The sequence below is a fragment of the Oreochromis niloticus genome, linkage group LG14 (assembly GCF_001858045.2).
Source record: "Oreochromis niloticus isolate F11D_XX linkage group LG14, O_niloticus_UMD_NMBU, whole genome shotgun sequence".
NCBI lineage: Eukaryota > Metazoa > Chordata > Actinopteri > Cichliformes > Cichlidae > Oreochromis > Oreochromis niloticus.
Window position 1 is genome coordinate 13,983,482 of NC_031979.2, and position 18,466 is coordinate 14,001,947.

At 40.1% G+C, this 18,466-nt stretch overlaps 2 protein-coding genes across 6 annotated transcripts in view; one reads left to right on the forward strand and one right to left on the reverse strand.

Annotated features, from left to right (window-relative positions):
• Positions 1-18,466, forward strand: part of veph1 (ventricular zone expressed PH domain-containing 1) — a 119,915-nt gene that overhangs the window by 6,859 nt on the left and 94,590 nt on the right. The gene's annotated exons all lie outside the window — the stretch shown is intronic.
• LOC109204985 (histone-lysine N-methyltransferase mes-4) lies at positions 1,457-17,213 on the reverse strand. The gene is made up of 14 exons (XM_025898360.1): positions 16,582-17,213; positions 13,883-14,037; positions 13,146-13,266; positions 12,680-12,842; positions 12,319-12,511; positions 12,062-12,133; positions 11,594-11,665; positions 11,126-11,197; positions 10,659-10,730; positions 10,191-10,262; positions 9,723-9,794; positions 8,793-8,898; positions 3,344-3,442; positions 1,457-2,051 (listed from the first exon to the last, which is right to left on the reverse strand). The coding sequence occupies exons 3-14, from the start codon at positions 13,261-13,263 to the stop codon at positions 1,861-1,863; spliced, it is 1,302 nt and encodes a 433-aa protein (XP_025754145.1). The 5' UTR covers positions 13,264-13,266; positions 13,883-14,037; positions 16,582-17,213; the 3' UTR covers positions 1,457-1,860.

Sequence of the window (18,466 nt, forward strand, 5' to 3'; positions counted from 1 at the left end):
GGTCTCAGCCTGGCCTCCAGTAGAAAAATAGTCTGTCTCCACCTCTGTGGCTGTATGCTCTGGGTTTTGCTGTATAAATAAAAATGTGTTCATTCAATATTCATTAGGAAAACTGTAGGAGGAATATCTAAGCAAAAACTCTTCATGGCATCTTAAACTTTTTTTGACTGATTTGGCCAAAAAGTCAGGATACGCTCTGATTTACGAGGAGACCATCAACAACCACCGTAAGCAGCAAACATTGACTTGTGCTTTGCAAATGAAGTAAACATGAACACGTACAACTCGATGTCGTTATTGAGATAGTTAAACTTTGGTTGGCGAACCAAATCTTTCTTTCTTCTTCAACACTTCTTAATTCACGCTTAGCCTGATACGAATGCAGGGAATGCAGAATGCAGGCTCTTTCTTCTATAGTCTCTTCTGTCTCCCCACAGCTCCTTTCTCAAGTTTTTGTGTGAGTGTGTGTGCGATGTCTTGCAGGCTGAGCAGGTGCACATTACACAGAAAGACAGGGCTGACTGAGCAGAGGGAGAGAGGAGGGGGCAGATGGAGAGATGGGGGTGAGGAAAAGAGGGAGGGCTGGTCTGTCTTCATAGGTCATACAAAAGAGGCAGTGTTTTCTCTCCCCCTCGCAGTGTGCTGAATCAAGACAGTAGTGCCAGTGGTGGAGGCAAGGAAGAAGGAGAGGCCCATTGTCCTCACATAGCCCCCTAACATTCGTATTGCCCTCCCCAAGCACGCACCCTCTGTCACCCCTCACCCAGCGGCACCCAGCTTGCCTTCAACATGTGGGTACCTGCTAGAGCGCTAAATTTCTTATCAGAACGGGTTTGGGGAAGACTGACAACACACCAACAACAAGACACTCACAGACACAACTCACTGTGTGTTGTTAACTGTGAAACTACAATTTGTGTTCTTCATATGTGCAGATGCGTCTTTTCCTGCACTGTAAACCTTTAGGGTGACGGTTAAGTGTAAGGTTAATACATTTAAGGTAATGTAATGTCCTGTGAAAGAAATATGACTGCATGCATGTGTGTGTGTGTCTGTGTGTGTGTGTGTCTGTGTGTGTGCATGCGTGTGTGTGTGCGTGCTCAAAGGCTGCATTCCTAAGCTTGTTGAGCCGTAGCTTGGTGATTAATAGTAACTAGCTGATTATTAAAGAACTGAAATTCCTGAGGCCCATTTTTTTCCTCTGCTTGTGCACACACACACACACACACACACATACTGGTAAAGGTGAATTGGAAGGACAATTTTTTCAAACAAGATTTTTGCAACACTAAACGGACCCCCCTTTCCGCTTGTGCTAGATAGATGAAGTGCATCTTTAAAAATCCCATTTGAGTTGTACAACACAAATCTCACTTCAAAATTGTGAAAAACACACCAGAACTCAAAATATAAGAACCTGACACCATGGTGTAATAAGAGGACAACACTAATTAGGTAACTTGGCTCCTCCCCCTGACATGAACAGTAATTGTCAGGGCTAACTTTATTAACAGGACAAAGGCCATACACATACACAAACATGTGTTTTGTGTGTATTAAAAGGGCAACAGGTGAATAAAAGGAACAAATTGAGTGCATTTTACAAAAACAGGATTGTTTTGTTAACAGAAATGAAAATAACTGGCAATATAAAATTATATGTCCTCTTAGATCAGATGCACTAAAACAGTGTCAACAAAATGAATTTACCAATCTTCTAATAGTAAAATTCTAAAATAAATAAATGAGAAACCAAAACATACAAAATATCTTTTGTAACTCCTCCAAGAAGTACTTTGGAGTTATGTAGACTCCTCTACATAGGATTTTCTTTTTTCTTCAACGACACGCCCCGATTCCTCACAAAATCTCTGATGTTTTGAATAGAACGACCAGCCAGAGCAGGATCTTCTGCAGTTTTGCATTGCTGGCATTCGATAATAGTGGCCAGTTTTCCTTTTTGATATGTTCGCCAAAATACTTCATTATCGCAGCAACCTCCGTGGGAGACCAAGGATGCTTTTTGACCCTCCTTGCATTTTCCAGAGAAGCTAGAAGCAGAAAAAAATAAATGTAAACAAACTACTTTTTAAACAATTTTTAAATTAAAGGGGACGTATTATGCTCAATTGTGTGAGTTGACATGGTTGTAGGATGCAAAAATATAATGGCGATAATCGGCTTCCTTCAAATAAGCCGAAGAATTGAGTTCTGCACACACTAGTTTTACAGCCCTGCTAAGAACAGTTAGTGTTTAGTCTACACAGCCCAAAGACGGCCTTTGCATTGTCCACGAGGACAGGTGCTGAGGCTGTGATTATGCTGGATTGTGCAAAATACACTACCTGGGACCTAAAAGAGCTCCTTTTTTAGTTGTTGAAAACCTACACTTAAGGAGTCGGGAGGCAATTCATAACCAAATATACATACAAAAGCAACAAAAAAAAGTGGGTTTTGCATAATATGTCCCCTTTAAGGTGAATTTGTTGTAACAGTGTTTCTTTGGTATAAATCCTGTAATGCTGACTGTTTAAATACTTATTACAATGGATGAATACATTTATTTAAATGTAAAATTCTGAAAGGTAGCCCACATTAAGTCAGAATTCCAATAAATAGCTATGGCAAATCACTATGGATGGAGAGCATTTTATTCCACACACCGTTATACAACAAAAAACATGTATAGCATGATATTGTAATAATTTGAAATGTATAACATATAGTCAAACATTTCATATATAACTGTCTGACTCAAATGTTTATTTAAAAACAAGGGTGGACCCTGCCTGACCATGAGGTGGGCCTTCAGGTTTTTTCAGTGAACATAATTTTCTTCAAGACGTTCAGGTTACAGCCCACAATTAGCCAAACCAGCCCAAATTTTCCAATATTATCCAGATTCTGCCTATGGGAATAAGATGATGTTCAGAGTATGGAGATAATGTAGAAGCCCAATGGTTGAGGAATCCTCAAAATTAAAAACCCAAATCATAATATGTTCTCATTGCTTTGTTTATTAATTGTTTTGGTGCATTGCTGTTTTGAAAATGATAAGTATTTAAATGTATTACAGATTAAAACAGGCATAGGGAAAGTAATTTAAACATTTATCCCATTACTTAATACAAGGTATTGTTCCACATTGAATGTGATTTATGTTTTACCTTACCAAGTAGGTTAATATAATTGTCTAACCAAGTTGTAGAATTATGGTACGGTCCCTGGCAGAAAGATGAGCATAGTCACCATACTGGCTTGGGTGGTGTGGATAACTGGGTTCAAAAATGCATGAAGTTTACATTTGTGCTTAAGTGACTTTTGTATGCATGTCACCATTTACCAGATTGTTTATTTGTTTTCTTCTTACTGCTTGGCTTCATCTCCTTGTTTAGTATTCTGTTGGGTTCAATGACCTTACCCGCTCCATTTTTACTTTGTGCTGAAAAACAAAACAAAACAGTAAGCATATATTTGTTGTATTAAATCTCTTATAATGTAATGTCAAATGCTCCTGAATGTGGTCAAGCAACTAATGGACCTTGAAATCTTGAATATGGTTTCTAAGATAAATCCAGAGTCGCAACTATGACTTTTAGTTTAAGGTGACACATGTGAATGTGGAATATGGCTAGAGCTATTACAGCTGATATTAAAAGATACAAGGCTGAATTTTCTCCAAACAAGACTCCGGTGTAGTGATGGGATTTCCGGCTCTTTTAGAGATCCGGCTCTCTCGGCTCGGCTCACTAAAAAGAGCCGGCTCTTTCGGCTCCCGAACCGGCTCTTCAGGTTGTTTTGTTGCTTTCATTCATTTATTATTAACAACAATATAAAATTATGCACAAAATGAATTACTAATGTTTAAAAACGTGTTTCTATGTATATATGTTCATTATATAAATATGCTTTTATTTATTCACTCCACATAAAATTAAAAAATAAATTATAAAATACAAAAACCTACCATTTACAATTTAACTTTTAAAATTTAAACTTTAAATTTAAAAATACCAAGTGCCCAGTGCTCAGCTCAGTGGGTAGACACACTGGCAGCTTCACTTATATCACACTTAACTCACTGTGTTTTATCTTCCCATCGCACTGATGAGTGGACAGTTTTCAGGTGCCCGTGCACCGGCTCTATATGATATCCTTTTCTTGCAGACTCTACACTCTGCCTATGTATTGTCAGTAAAATTTAAATGGTTCTAGATTTTGCTTCTTTTCTTGGTGTCACTCATTTTCTTTACTCCACCTTTCTAATGTGACGACATTGTCTCTTGTTGTTGCTCCCGGCTCTCTTTCTCTCTCTCTCCCTGCTGCTCTTTTCGTGTGCTACTGCTGTTGCGAGTGTAACTACCGCCCCTAGCTCCTCCCTCTGCTCAGAGGCGGGAGGGGTGCAAACGCAAGGCTCTGTTTGCGCCCCTCCCGTCTCTACTCAGCGCAAACACAAGGCTGACGTGCAGCGAAAAAAGTGAGAGAGAGGGCAAGAGAAAGTAAAAAAAAAAAATCCACGGCTCCCAATAAGGAGCCGGCTCGCATCGTTCACTTCAAAGAACCGGCTCTAAGAGCCATTTCGTTCACGAACGACCCATCACTACTCCGGTGACTGGTCAACTTTCCACTCACCACTGATTTACTGTAGAAAGAGGATGAGAGCGTAGAGGGAATACTTCAGAAGCGCAAACCAGGTAAATAAAGAGTAGTAGATCAGCCCTCCACACACCAACTATTTTCATCTCTCTTGATTAATCTCATCTCCTTCTGTCTCCTGCAGGGCACCTTCCTTTCTAACATCCTTCAACAAACCTTCCTCACTGTCCCTTGTTTGCACATGCCCAACACAACCTCAACCTGGCCAATGTAGAACAATGTAGACATTTTTCCAACATGTGCAGTCCCAATGATATTGTTCTTCCTAATCCTATCCATTCTCTCCACCCTCAAAAAGAATCCCAGCATCTTTGCTTTCCCCAAACTCACCTCCAAGAACTGCAATCTATTAAGAACTCTGCTGCCCCCTTACTCTACTGCACTCACTCTAGAGACTATATCACCACATCCTAAAAAGAACATTACTGGCTGCACACTGACTATAGTATTGAGTGCAAACTCCTAATCAACTTTTAAGCCTTCAACAACCTCGCCCCGCCACCCTGAGGGATTGTCTTTACTGTCACTCTCCCACAACACTGCTAACACTAACCTCCTTACCCCCATCATCAAAATCATAAATCTGAGGGTACAATCCTTTGCCACTGCTAATTGCACCCTCTGGAACTTCCTCTGCTCATTAGATTCTCTCTAGAACTTTAAATCACAGCTCAAAATCACCTGTTCAAACTAGCATTTCCTACCTGACCATCCTCCAAAACTGACCTTTCTATTCTGTTGAGCTGGTCTTTAGAAAGATCCTTGACTTTCTTTAAATTACCATTTGGACAAAGGTAACAATCACTGGAAAAATGATAGTAATGAATTATCTTTTTTTTTTTTTACATAAAGATAGCAAAGATAGCAAAAGTGTCTAGGAAGTAGTTACAAAGGTAAAAGCTTCAATAAATGATGACAAACACATACCTGGAGGTTCCTTGACAACTTTCTTCATCATTCTAGTATCTATAGAATCTGTAATAAAGTCTATTAGTCATGTGATTTCATAAATTGAACAAAGTTGAGACTAATCACATTGTACTTACCAATCTGTGGATATACAAGATTTCCTTCATTGACCTCACGCTCCGCTCCGACCTCCTCACGCTCCGCTCCGACCTCCTCACGCTCCGCTCCGACCTCCTCACGCTCCGCTCCGACCTCCTCACGCTCCGCTCCGACCTCCTCACGCTCCGCTCCGACCTCCTCACGCTCCGCTCCGACCTCCTCACGCTCCGCTCCGACCTCCTCACACTCCGCTCCGACCTCACTTTCTTCACTTGAATCTGTCAACTGTAGGTTATCTAACAAAATAAAAGATTGTCTTAATGAATTATAAGGTTATAGTGCAGGAAACGTGTATAATTCTTAACCTTAACACCACTTTACCTTCGATTTCAATCTCTTCAAGTGTTTTGCCTTGAAGGCTTTGAGAGACCCTTTCTCCATGGCAATCAGTAGTTTGGATATTTGGCAAGCTGGGTAGTAGCCTCTGGAAGTCTATAATATTCCCGATGAACACGAATATCATGACCTAGGAAGTTGGCAACTTGGTCTAACTCGTGATTCTTGAGGTTTAAGATCTGAGACAAAGTTGCGACATGTTTGCGCAACTGCGTTGAACGTAGGTGTTCAGGGTTTTCAGCCCCACATTCAGTCGCATAAATCCTCAAACAGTCCTGTCCTCTGTAGGGAGTCAGACAATGAGGTCTGGCAAACAGGAATATGTTTTCTGCCAGAACACCACAGTCTTGTCTTTTCTCTGTCAGCCGTGTTATGGCATTCACCATGTCTGGTGAAAGTAGCACTGCAACCTTGCGTCCTCGTTTACCCCTCAATTCTACACGACTGAAGTGTTGACAAAGGTAAAGTTCAAATTTTGTCAGTCCAAATGCAACATCCTTGTGCAGGGTACTAGTGTCTCTCTCCTGGAAGCCATTCAGTGTCATCTTTGAAATTTCTCCCCCTCTTCTCCTGTTAAATAGTATTACATTTGCCATGGTAGCTTTACAAAGTTCACTGTATGATTTTGGTGAACTATGCTCTTCCAAGTCCTTCAGTGCTTGTTCTGTAGTCTTCTCCAGATGTCTATGAAGACGCTGAACATCTTCTGTGAAAGGAAGTGTGGAAGGCTTGTTGAAGTGCCGCTCGTTAGTGTGGTTAATGCAGTATGGGAGATGAGTTCTGACCACTTTGTAGCATAAAGGGTTTTGAAACTCTGGGTTGACTTTATCAGTGCACTGTCTTCTGCCATCAGTGCTCTGCAATGTATAATATCACAGACTTTCTGCAGTGAGTGTCCCAACTTTAAAGCAAGGCTTGGAGTCGAGTAGCAGTTCTTTTCTTCATCATACCCAGACACCTTCTTAACAGCTTTGATAACCACATTGAAATTTGCAGGTCTTACAGCATCCTCAAAAGTGTGTATTGAGCATTCTTTCCGAAGTGTGAGCAGAAGTCTTCCACATTCTCGGAGTGTCTGGCGAATGTAGTCAAATTTGGTGGGATCATTCCCATGTTTGTTAAAGAATGATTGAGCAAGCTGAAGAATAGAGAAGTCACTTCGCACAGTAGAAGTTATTTCATCATCTTTCATGACAGCTAATATCTTCCAAACACCGGGGGAAACTTGCTGACACAGAGCTGACTCACTCATACAGGCCAGGGACAAGACCTTTTTTCGTCCCCCCTCTGAATTGGCCTCCACTGGTTTTGAAGAACATTTACGAACATGTCTCCAAAGATCTCTTTTAAGATATAATGCCTCGCAATAAATGCAGTGAATATAGTCTTTTCCTTTGTAGGGTTTTTTTGATGTGCGTCTGGTTTTTAATGATCCAATCCCACTTGCGATGACCTCCGAGTTATGTCTGTGGTTTCCCTTGTTTCGCAGCTTAGAAAGCATTTTCAAACGGTCTTTGGACTTCTTGGGAAGACTTAAAACTCGAGCAACATCTGCATGTGATTTCTCATGAGTTTTTAAATGACGTGTAAACTTTGTCTGTAGTTTTCCACAAATGTAGCAGTATGTTTTGTTTCTTAGTGAGGAGGATGTTTTTAAGGAATCTTCAGCCGTAGCATCAGAGTCATCAACAATGCCTTCAGCATCAGACTTTTCTGCTGTGGCAATAACCCCTGATACGTCGAGCTGTCTTGTGCCAATTCCATCTTCAGATATTGATTCGGCATCTTCTGAAATTCTTTGTCCTACTCTCTCTAAAAAACTTTCTAGGCGAGGTCTTTTCGTTTTGCAAGCAGATTGACTGCTGGAGATCTCAGAGTTCTGTACTTGTTTGCAACTTATATTTAAAGGCTCTGATTTGTTGTCCCATGAGCTGTCTGAGTCAGCTATAGAATCTGGCACATATTCCTCTTCTGATGAAGCCCCCTCACTTGAACTATCTTCACTAACGACCTAATAACAATCAAAAACACAAAGTAAGACTTTGTTTACCTTACATATTTTACTGAGAAGAATTCTGCAAAAACACTTACCTCTGGAAGAGGTTCAGTGAGGTTCACCTTGTGGCTAACATAACATCTTTTGTGCCAGGACTGGTAGCAAACTAGACAGAGAAAAATTAAGTTAATAAAAGAAAGGTAGTTAAAGCCGCTTTCCCCAATTTAAAAAACAGGCTAGATGGAAGCATAAACACAGTCAAGAAGGCTCCCCCCTCCCATTGGATATTATCCATAGGCCACACCCCCTGGTGTGCTTTGCTGCTAAACAGGCCAGTGCATAGTGTGGTGGAGCCATGTTAATGTAGAATTTAAGGAGTCAGGTAAGACTGTTCTATCGTTTTTCTGGACTGAGCCATGTTATTGGCTGATGGTTTTAGACAAATGCAACAGAACCACTTCATTTTTTTTCTTTAATCTCCAAACAACATTTATAGCTATGCTTTGTTAAAATGTTGTTATGAACATGAAAAAAATATGTTAAGCTAACTTGTTTTGCAAATTGGGTATAGCAGCTTTAATAATGACATGGTAAGTAAATATGTAAAAAGTGCAGATGTAAAAGGTTCATTATGAACATATATCATATTTACTTATGGATTAGTTTTTATAGTGTTCCTTATGGATCATATTTAAGATATTCTAATGTACCCAACCTTCCATAATTAAATAATTACCTTCACATCTCACACCACTCCATTTCAGAGGCGAAAAAGGTCCTCCACATGCAAAACATTTTTCTAAACTTGACATTTCGTCAGGGACTAGATCATGATCGCAGTCCTGTTTGGTAAAAAAAAACAAAAAAAAACAGTGTAATCAAAAACAAAATTCATACTTTTGTGATGTAAAATATCACAACCAAATAGTTGTTTTGGTTCCTCTTTAAAAAGGAGTTAAGGACGGAAGAAAAAAAAAAAAAAAAAAAAAAAAAAACAGGTTCAAGTGTTACTAAAACTATTAAATCAATTTTTGTAACTTTTGCAATGCAAAATTTAAAGGGAAAAATACCTGCTGTATATAGATCAATTTCAAAACAATTTGTTCTTCTAGGTTTTATATTATGGTATATATTACAAAACCACAATGAAAAGAAAATTCATTGTGGACCCACAACCCCCAAAAAAGATTAGACTTACAATTTGTTCTTTCTGAAATGAGAAGATGTGTCCAAAGTTTTGACTGGGAGTGTAAAAAAGTATAATTAAATCATGAAGTCATGAATCCATCAAGACATAACGGATGGCCTTTACACAACAATGTTACATAAATGTGCTTAGCATTAACAGGAAAGAGTTTAGCGATTGTTTCGGTTGTATTTACATGCTCCTTGCTATAGTAAGCTTCATTCTTGCTCCTTGATCAGCTGAAATTCAAATATGCGATCTAACTACATCAGAGTTCATTTCAACCAAGCCGAGAACTACGTCTTTATGCAAACCAGATTTAGGGTTGGGGTTTCATACTTCTTGTTTCAAATCTCAGTCCTCCTAATGCGTGCATCTTACTTGGTCAAGATAACCAAGGACCCACATACCTCAATACTGCCTAATAACTAGCACCTCAGTCTACAACTAAAACAATCTGACACTGAAACTCCAATTTACCTTTGTTGAGTCGTTAGGAGAGGAACTGGCTGCATTCTCATCCACAGCCTGAGATGCCACCATGTTGGATTTCTAAGGAAGAAGCATGAATAATGAATGGCAGTCTTTGGGTCTAGCCAAGATGAATACAGTCCTCCTAATGTCTGGACCTGTCCAGTTGAGTAATACACAGGACCCGTGTGTGTATGCACAATTGCCAGAGTAACTCTCATTGATCTGAATTCATTTCTAAACTCGGTCCTCCTAATGTCTGGACCTGTCCAGTTGAGTAATACACAGGACCCGTGTGTGTGGGCGCACTTGTAGGTAGAACTCAGTTGTTTATACTTCCTGTTTCAAATCTCAGTCCTCCTAATGCGTGCATCTTACTTGGTCAAGATAACCAAGGACCCACATACCTCAATACTGCCTAATAACTAGCACCTCAGTCTACAACTAAAACAATCTGACACTGAAACTCCAATTTACCTTTGTTGCGTCGTTAGGAGAGGAACTGGCTGCATTCTCATCCACAGCCTGAGATGGCACCATGTTGGATTTCTAAGGAAGAAGCATGAATAATGAATGGCAGTCTTTGGGTCTAGCCAAGATGAATACAGTCCTCCTAATGTCTGGACCTGTCCAGTTGAGTAATACACAGGACCCGTGTGTGTATGCACAATTGCCAGAGTAACTCTCATTGATCTGAATTCATTTCTAAACTCGGTCCTCCTAATGTCTGGACCTGTCCAGTTGAGTAATACACAGGACCCGTGTGTGTGGGCGCACTTGTAGGTAGAACTCAGTTGTTTATACTTCCTGTTTCAAATCTCAGTCCTTCTAATGCGTGCATCTTACTTGGTCAAGATAACCAAGGACCCACATACCTCAATACTGCCTAATAACTAGCACCTCAGTCTACAACTAAAACAATCTGACACTGAAACTCCAATTTACCTTTGTTGCGTCGTTAGGAGAGGAACTGGCTGCATTCTCATCCACAGCCTGAGATGCCACCATGTTGGATTTCTAAGGAAGAAGCATGAATAATGAATGGCAGTCTTTGGGTCTAGCCAAGATGAATACAGTCCTCCTAATGTCTGGACCTGTCCAGTTGAGTAATACACAGGACCCGTGTGTGTATGCACAATTGCCAGAGTAACTCTCATTGATCTGAATTCATTTCTAAACTCGGTCCTCCTAATGTCTGGACCTGTCCAGTTGAGTAATACACAGGACCCGTGTGTGTGGCGCACTTGTAGGTAGAACTCAGTTGTTTATACTTCCTGTTTCAAATCTCAGTCCTCCTAATGCGTGCATCTTACTTGGTCAAGATAACCAAGGACCCACATACCTCAATACTGCCTAATAACTAGCACCTCAGTCTACAACTAAAACAATCTGACACTGAAACTCCAATTTACCTTTGTTGCTTCGTTAGGAGAGGAACTGGCTGCATTCTCATCCACAGCCTGAGATGCCACCATGTTGGATTTCTAAGGAAGAAGCATGAATAATGAATGGCAGTCTTTGGGTCTAGCCAAGATGAATACAGTCCTCCTAATGTCTGGACCTGTCCAGTTGAGTAATACACAGGACCCGTGTGTGTATGCACAATTGCCAGAGTAACTCTCATTGATCTGAATTCATTTCTAAACTCGGTCCTCCTAATGTCTGGACCTGTCCAGTTGAGTAATACACAGGACCCGTGTGTGTGGGCGCACTTGTAGGTAGAACTCAGTTGTTTATACTTCCTTTTTCAAATCTCAGTCCTCCTAATGCGTGCATCTTACTTGGTCAAGATAACCAAGGACCCACATACCTCAATACTGCCTAATAACTAGCACCTCAGTCTACAACTAAAACAATCTGACACTGAAACTCCAATTTACCTTTGTTGCGTCGTTAGGAGAGGAACTGGCTGCATTCTCATCCACAGCCTGAGATGCCACCATGTTGGATTTCTAAGGAAGAAGCATGAATAATGAATGGCAGTCTTTGGGTCTAGCCAAGATGAATACAGTCCTCCTAATGTCTGGACCTGTCCAGTTGAGTAATACACAGGACCCATGTGTGTATGCACAATTGCCAGAGTAACTCTCATTGATCTGAATTCATTTCTAAACTCAGTCCTCCTAATGTCTGGACCTGTCCAGTTGAGTAATACACAGGACCCGTGTGTGTGGGCGCACTTGTAGGTAGAACTCAGTTGTTTATACTTCCTGTTTCAAATCTCAGTCCTCCTAATGCGTGCATCTTACTTGGTCAAGATAACCAAGGACCCACATACCTCAATACTGCCTAATAACTAGCACCTCAGTCTACAACTAAAACAATCTGACACTGAAACTCCAATTTACCTTTGTTGCGTCGTTAGGAGAGGAACTGGCTGCATTCTCATCCACAGCCTGAGATGCCACCATGTTGGATTTCTAAGGAAGAAGCATGAATAATGAATGGCAGTATTTGGGTCTAGCCAAGATGAATACAGTCCTCCTAATGTCTGGACCTGTCCAGTTGAGTATTACACAGGACCCGTGTGTGTATGCATACTTTTCAGTATAGCCTTTATTCATTTAATAGTATTTATACTTATACTGTACTATTTACATTATACCTTGCTTCTCCATGGCCAGTTGGAATCACCATAGTTATAGGTGATTTCTTCTCCTGGACCAATATCTTTGATTGCAAACAAACAGAGATGGGGCCTTCCATCCACTCTGGTAACTGTCATTTTACTGTTTGGATTCACATTATCGTCATTTACAAGTCTGCCAAGTGAGCCGTCCTCTCTGGCAGCATCAACACTAAAACAAAAAGTATACAATAACAATTACACTCTGTAAAGAAAGTCATTAAGTATATTAGGTTGTAGAACGTCTGAATAACATTTTAATATTCAATTCAAAATATTATTTGAATATTATAATTTGTAAACCTCATGTATTTTATCCTTTATCAAAGCAGTTACATACCATAACTGTTTTCCATTGAACTTGAAATCAAATATGAAAACCTTGAGTGCATCATGGTAAAGTTTCATTCGGTTTTCTTGTTCCTCTTTAGTTATGATTTGTCCTCTGTACTCAAAAAGAAAATCTCCCTTTTGAAATGACCGACAGCTGAACACACCGCGACCTAAAGACACACATCAAAAACAAATTGGGCAATAAACTATAAACCATTTAATTAAATCCTTCTTGTTTTTAAATATGTTTTTTATTTGATTATATTGTATTATTTATTTTGGAACATGTAACATGTTCATAATTCCTTGGGGAAAGACAAGGAAAAAATAGAAATATAATAATAATAATAAAACAAGTATAATTATATTCGTGATTATTAATTTTCTCATGCATGGTATGCTACAAAAAAACTACAAAAAACATAAAAATTTCTATTTTGAGAAGCTGACTGCATTCTTTGGAATCAACTCACCTTTAAATGAATCAATATACCTCACATCAAATCCTGCCTTGTCTTCACCTAAGGAGCAGTAATAACTAGCATCTTGTCTGGGATTTATTTTAGCTCTCCGTGGCCTTGTTGCCGCCATCCCCTGCAAAGATCAGGTATTAATGACTTTAGAAATAACACATTATACTACAAAATGTATGTAGACATAGAAATAAACAGATCGAAAAATCTATTTATGTTGGGGAGAGCTCCCCTAAAGGTTCCAAATATCTGTGTTTCCCAACAGTTCCTCCTATCTTGTATCACTGTGTCAGAGGCTGCATGCCCTACCTGTGGAAGTTCTGTTTCGTATATTTTATTTGGTCTAAGGTTACTGCAAATCTTAATGAGTTAATTTTCATATCCACATTTCCTTAACCTTTTATATTTCTTAAAGTTATAAATTAAAATAATGATTTAGTATGGTTGAACAATAAACATATTTGTCCTACAGTTTTTGTTTCATTTGTAAAATATTTTCTGAAAACAGATCTCACTAGTTTTAAAACCACAAGTTTTGTGATGCTAAAACCAAAATTAATCAAACCAACAGCAACAGAATGTCAAACTTTTGCTACTAGCATGCTGGCTAGCTAAACTGTCAAAAATTAGATGCTTCGGTGTATCCGAACGTAATATAATAACCTATATTACTTTGCTTTATTGGATGAATATATTTATATAAACATCATGTGTAAGGGAATTTGTATGGTTCTCACCTGATCTTCCACGAAAGCAGTAAGATAAAAGCTGTCTCATTAAATCCTCATGTCGTGCACCTGAACTCTTTAGTGGCCTCTTCTTCTTCTTCTGCTCTTTAAATGTTCATGGTGGTTGGCAACCAGCGTAGATGTACATTAGCGCCCCCATAGTGCTGAGGAGTGGATATCATTGGCCAAGAACAGTGGATTAACACTGGGATTCTTGCAAATAGAATGCTATGATGTAATAGAGTTAAATTGCTCTAGTGCATTCAGACATAACTCACTTGGAATATGTAGACTTAATAATACTGTATAAAATGTAATTTTTCCAAAAGACTGATATTTATGCTTCTAAATTTTTAAAGAATGAAACAAAAGTAGTAAATGGGGATGACGAGTTTTAGTAACAACTTCAAAGTTATTTGGCTAAAAGAGTTTTAAAATTCAAATAATTAACTTGGACCAAAAAGGCATATTATTGCTACAATGAGATTGGTGAATAAAAATAGATTAGACCACAGATATTTAAGTATTGCAGCAATACAATTAATTTTCATGACCTTAAGTGTTTTTTGTGATGCTTTCTTTTTCTTTTTAAATAGTAAAAACTCATGACATAATTAGGACAAAGTTTATAATGAAATAGAAAAATCTTTATTATTGTGGCTGGTCTGGGATGCTGCTGCAGGTGAGATGGACTCACCTGCATTGTATCTACAATCTGTTACAGCAACCGTATAATTATTGTAATTGTTGGACAGCACGAGGGAACGACCGGCTCAGGTGAGCCACAGGCTGGTGCGCTAGCGGGATGGGGGTGCCGCTGGAAGCGTGGGCGGTCCCTGGAACCACCTCGTCACCAGCGCCGCTAGATCTACAGGCGAACGCCCAGGTAGTCACTTCCCCGTGGCTGGGCTGGGGCGCTGATGCTCCAGGCCGATTCCCTCGCTTGCTCATGGAGGGGGGGAGGTGGCTCCCCGGTCTTAGTCGGGGGAAGAGGGTATGTGGCGGGGCGTGTTCTGCGATGCCGCTGCATGTGAGATGGACCCACCTGCACGGCATCTATAATCACACCACGCTGGCTTAAAACTTGTGCTCTGCTTGTGGTGTTGTTGGTGGTGATGTGTACGGCAGACACAAACATACCTTCCCACCCTCATACACACAACCACAAACACTCGGCCCTCACCCAACGTGGACACAGACATAAATGGACACTGTACACACAATCACACTCCCCAAACATTCTCTACATCCCAGGTCCAGGTATTCTTGCCCCGGAGGGGGAAACTCATACCCAGACCCAGATGTTGCCCTCCTCCCTGAGGTGGAAATCAAGCAGACCGTCCCCGGCTCCGCAGTGGCAGGGGGCCGCTGCAACCCAGGCCTCGATCAGATGGCCAATTCCACCTTCAGGCCCCCCGCCCTGACGGCTGGCAGAGAGTGGGGCTCTGTGAAGACCCCATGCCTCCCTCCGCTCGCTCATATGTAGTGTTGCTGCGTGCTGTTCTAAAGTGCATTTAAAACACGGGAGGAGATGTCATCTGTTCTTTTGATATTCATCAGAACCCTGGCTGCAGCATTTTGGATCAGCTGAAGACTTTTAGTTGCATTATGTGGACTTCCTGATAGTTAAGAGTTATAGTAATGCAGCCTTGAAGTAACAAAGGCATCAACTAGTTTTTCAGCATCACTCCTGGATGGGATGTTTCTAATTTTAGCAATATTACGGAGGTGGAAGGAGGAGACCCTAGAAACCGCTTTCATGTCAGATCTAAATGACATGTCTTTGTCAAAAAATAACACAGAGGTTCTTTGCTTTATTACTGGAGGCTAATTTAATGCCATCCAGATGAAGGGACTGACCAAGTAATTTGTTTTTCTGAGCTTCTGGTCCAAAGACAACTTCTGTCTTGGCGGAATTCAAAAGGAGGAAGTTTGAAGACATCCAGGTTTTTATGTCTTCCAAGCATGCCCGTAATCTTTATAACTGATTAGGTTCATCAGGATTTAGGTGTGCATAGCTATGGAAATTTATCCCATGCTGTCTAATGATTTTACCAATAGGGAACATATATAGTAAAAAGGATCAGTCCAAGTACAGAACCCTGTGGTACGCCACAAGTAACCATAGAGGTTGAAGAGGATTTATCATTTACGTAAACAAACCTTGAGTCTGTTGGACAAGTAAGATTTAAACCAGCCTAGTGCTGTTCCTTTGATCCCTGCAACATTTTCAAACCTTTCTATGAGAATATTGTGATTGAATGTGTCAAAAACAGCACTGAGGTCCAGTAGAACCAGAATGGTCACCAGTCCATTATCTGAGGCCATGAGAATATCATTAGTAACTTTCACCAGAGCTGTTTCAGTGCTATGATGAGCTCTAAAGCCAGATTGAAACTCTTCAAACAGGTCGTTATTGTTTAAGTGCTAACACACCTGATTGGCAACTATTACCTCAAGAATTTTAGATATGAAGGGAAGATTAGATATAGGTCTATAGTTCATTAAGTTGTCTTGATTAAAAGAGGGTTTCTTAAATAGAGGTTTAATTACAGCAACCTTAAAATTGTATGGTACGTATCCATTTTCTAAAAATAAATTCATTATATCCAAAACTGGAGCAACAATTAAAGGAAATACCGCTTTAAATAGTTTGGTTCGGGATTAGGTCTAACATGCAGGTATGTATGTAGACCATGTCTACATACCTAAATGTCATAGTTCAGCTGTGTGCAGGCAGGAACGAGGAAAAGGACCCAAAATGCAGACTCTCGGAAGACTGGAGTGAAACTCAAAAACGGCAGCTTTATTGCTGGTTGGAAAATAAAAGGCAATACAAAACTAATCCACGGGGAGACACACAGCACAGGATTAGTGCCGTTTACGACGCGACAGGGAGCACAGAAAATACAGGGCTAAAATACACAGGACATAACGAGGGGAATGAGAGGCAGGAGGTGAACACTGGTGGGAGACATCAGGGCTAACGAGACCAAGGAAGCAAAACTGAAAACACTGACATGAGACAAAGACCTTGAAAGTAAAGCAGGAAACACAAAATCACAGAGACAGACTCAGAGACATGGCTTCACACAGGGATTTGACAGAGAACACAGACAGGGGAGAGCAACAGGGGCTGTATCCCAATTCAGGGTCTGCAGCCTTAAAGGCCGCATTTTAAGTTTCAATTCAAAGGCTGCTCGAAATGTGGCCCACAAATGCGTCCTTCATTTCCCTGAATTTGAAGGATGTGGCTGTGTAGACTTCATGGCCCAACATATCCCAGAATGCATAGCGCGGCGTTGGGTGTGGATAATTTTGCCGAAAAAAAACAGCGGAAGCGGGGCGGCCAAAGAGTAAACTTGGAAAAGTAAGTACTGAATATTAATTCACTTATTTATGTACAAATGTTTAATAACGAAGAACATTAAAACATTACTGTTGGCCACATGTTGGCAAAGTTATTCAATTCAATTCAATTCAATTCAATTTATTTATATAGCACTTTTCACAGGATAAAAACCACAAAGTGCTTCACAGTAATATAAGACAGAAATACATAAAATACATTAAAATACATTAATAATCAAACATACAGCACAAATCTAATTAAAAAGTTATGTGACATTAGTGATGTTTGTACTTTCAGCGTTTACTTTGTTTTAAAGCCTTTACTTTAAAATATACGCCGTTCAATAGTCGACCTTAATCTTACAGAGAATGTGATGTTTTTATGGATAATTAAAGTCAGTCATATATCCACAAACACAACAAGTTGAAAGTCAGTGAATGCTGCTCAGTTTGCAGTCCTGAATATCACGGCACAAGCAGGATTCACTGCACTGTTAATGTGAGCTATGTTATATTGCTGCCTCTGTTCGGTGGTGTCGAGCCAAACGGACTTTAACGTGTGTTTGAACGTTTGTTTCACTCGTTAAGCTGAAAGAAAGAAGCTTTAATCACAGGAGTCACACATGTGTCCACTGTACCATCTGGGAACTCTTCTTGTTTAGCACTCGGAATAACACAAACACTAAATCCTCCTTCTCTTTTGCTGTTTTGTAGCAGTGTGTACACCTGAGACTGTCACCTGTCTGTCTGTCCTGCACTCTCTCTCTTTGTCTTTCTCTCTGATTGTGTAATAAAAGTATGAACATGTATTTATAAGTTACACTTGTGTTTGAATCCTGCAGCTTATCACACATTTGATTTCCATGTGTGACAACTGCAAGTGTCCAGAGTGAGGACAAACTGAGGGACCCACTGCTGCACATCATCTGTGAGGCTTTGCACCCCTGATGATCCACCAGGACAAACTCAGCAGTGTGTGAGGAAGAGGAGGAGGAAGAGCCAGCAGCAGCTGACAGATGGAGAGAATAGACAGACTGTTCCCTCTGTGTGAAGGATGCTAGAAAAGGTTAAAAGAACTCATTGTCTGTCCTGAATCAGTCTGATTAGGTCATGTTCAAATAATTGTATCATTCCAGTGTTTTTAGTGTGGGAGAAAGTACTCAGGGCCTTCAAGGGAAACACTATGAAAGGCAGGAACAAGTTTAATATTCACAAACCTAAAGTATGTATCAGCAGCAGAAT

Excerpts from the sequence above, each read along its gene's own strand:
- LOC109204985 (XM_025898360.1), bottom strand. The coding sequence starts at position 13,263 with ATGGCGGCAACAAGGCCACGGAGAGCTAAAATAAATCCCAGACAAGAT. Across the intron at positions 11,666-12,061 it reads CTCCTAACGACGCAACAAAG|AAATCCAACATGGTGGCATC; the intron begins GTAAATTGGAGT and ends CTTCTTCCTTAG. Across the intron at positions 9,795-10,190 it reads CTCCTAACGACGCAACAAAG|AAATCCAACATGGTGGCATC; the intron begins GTAAATTGGAGT and ends CTTCTTCCTTAG.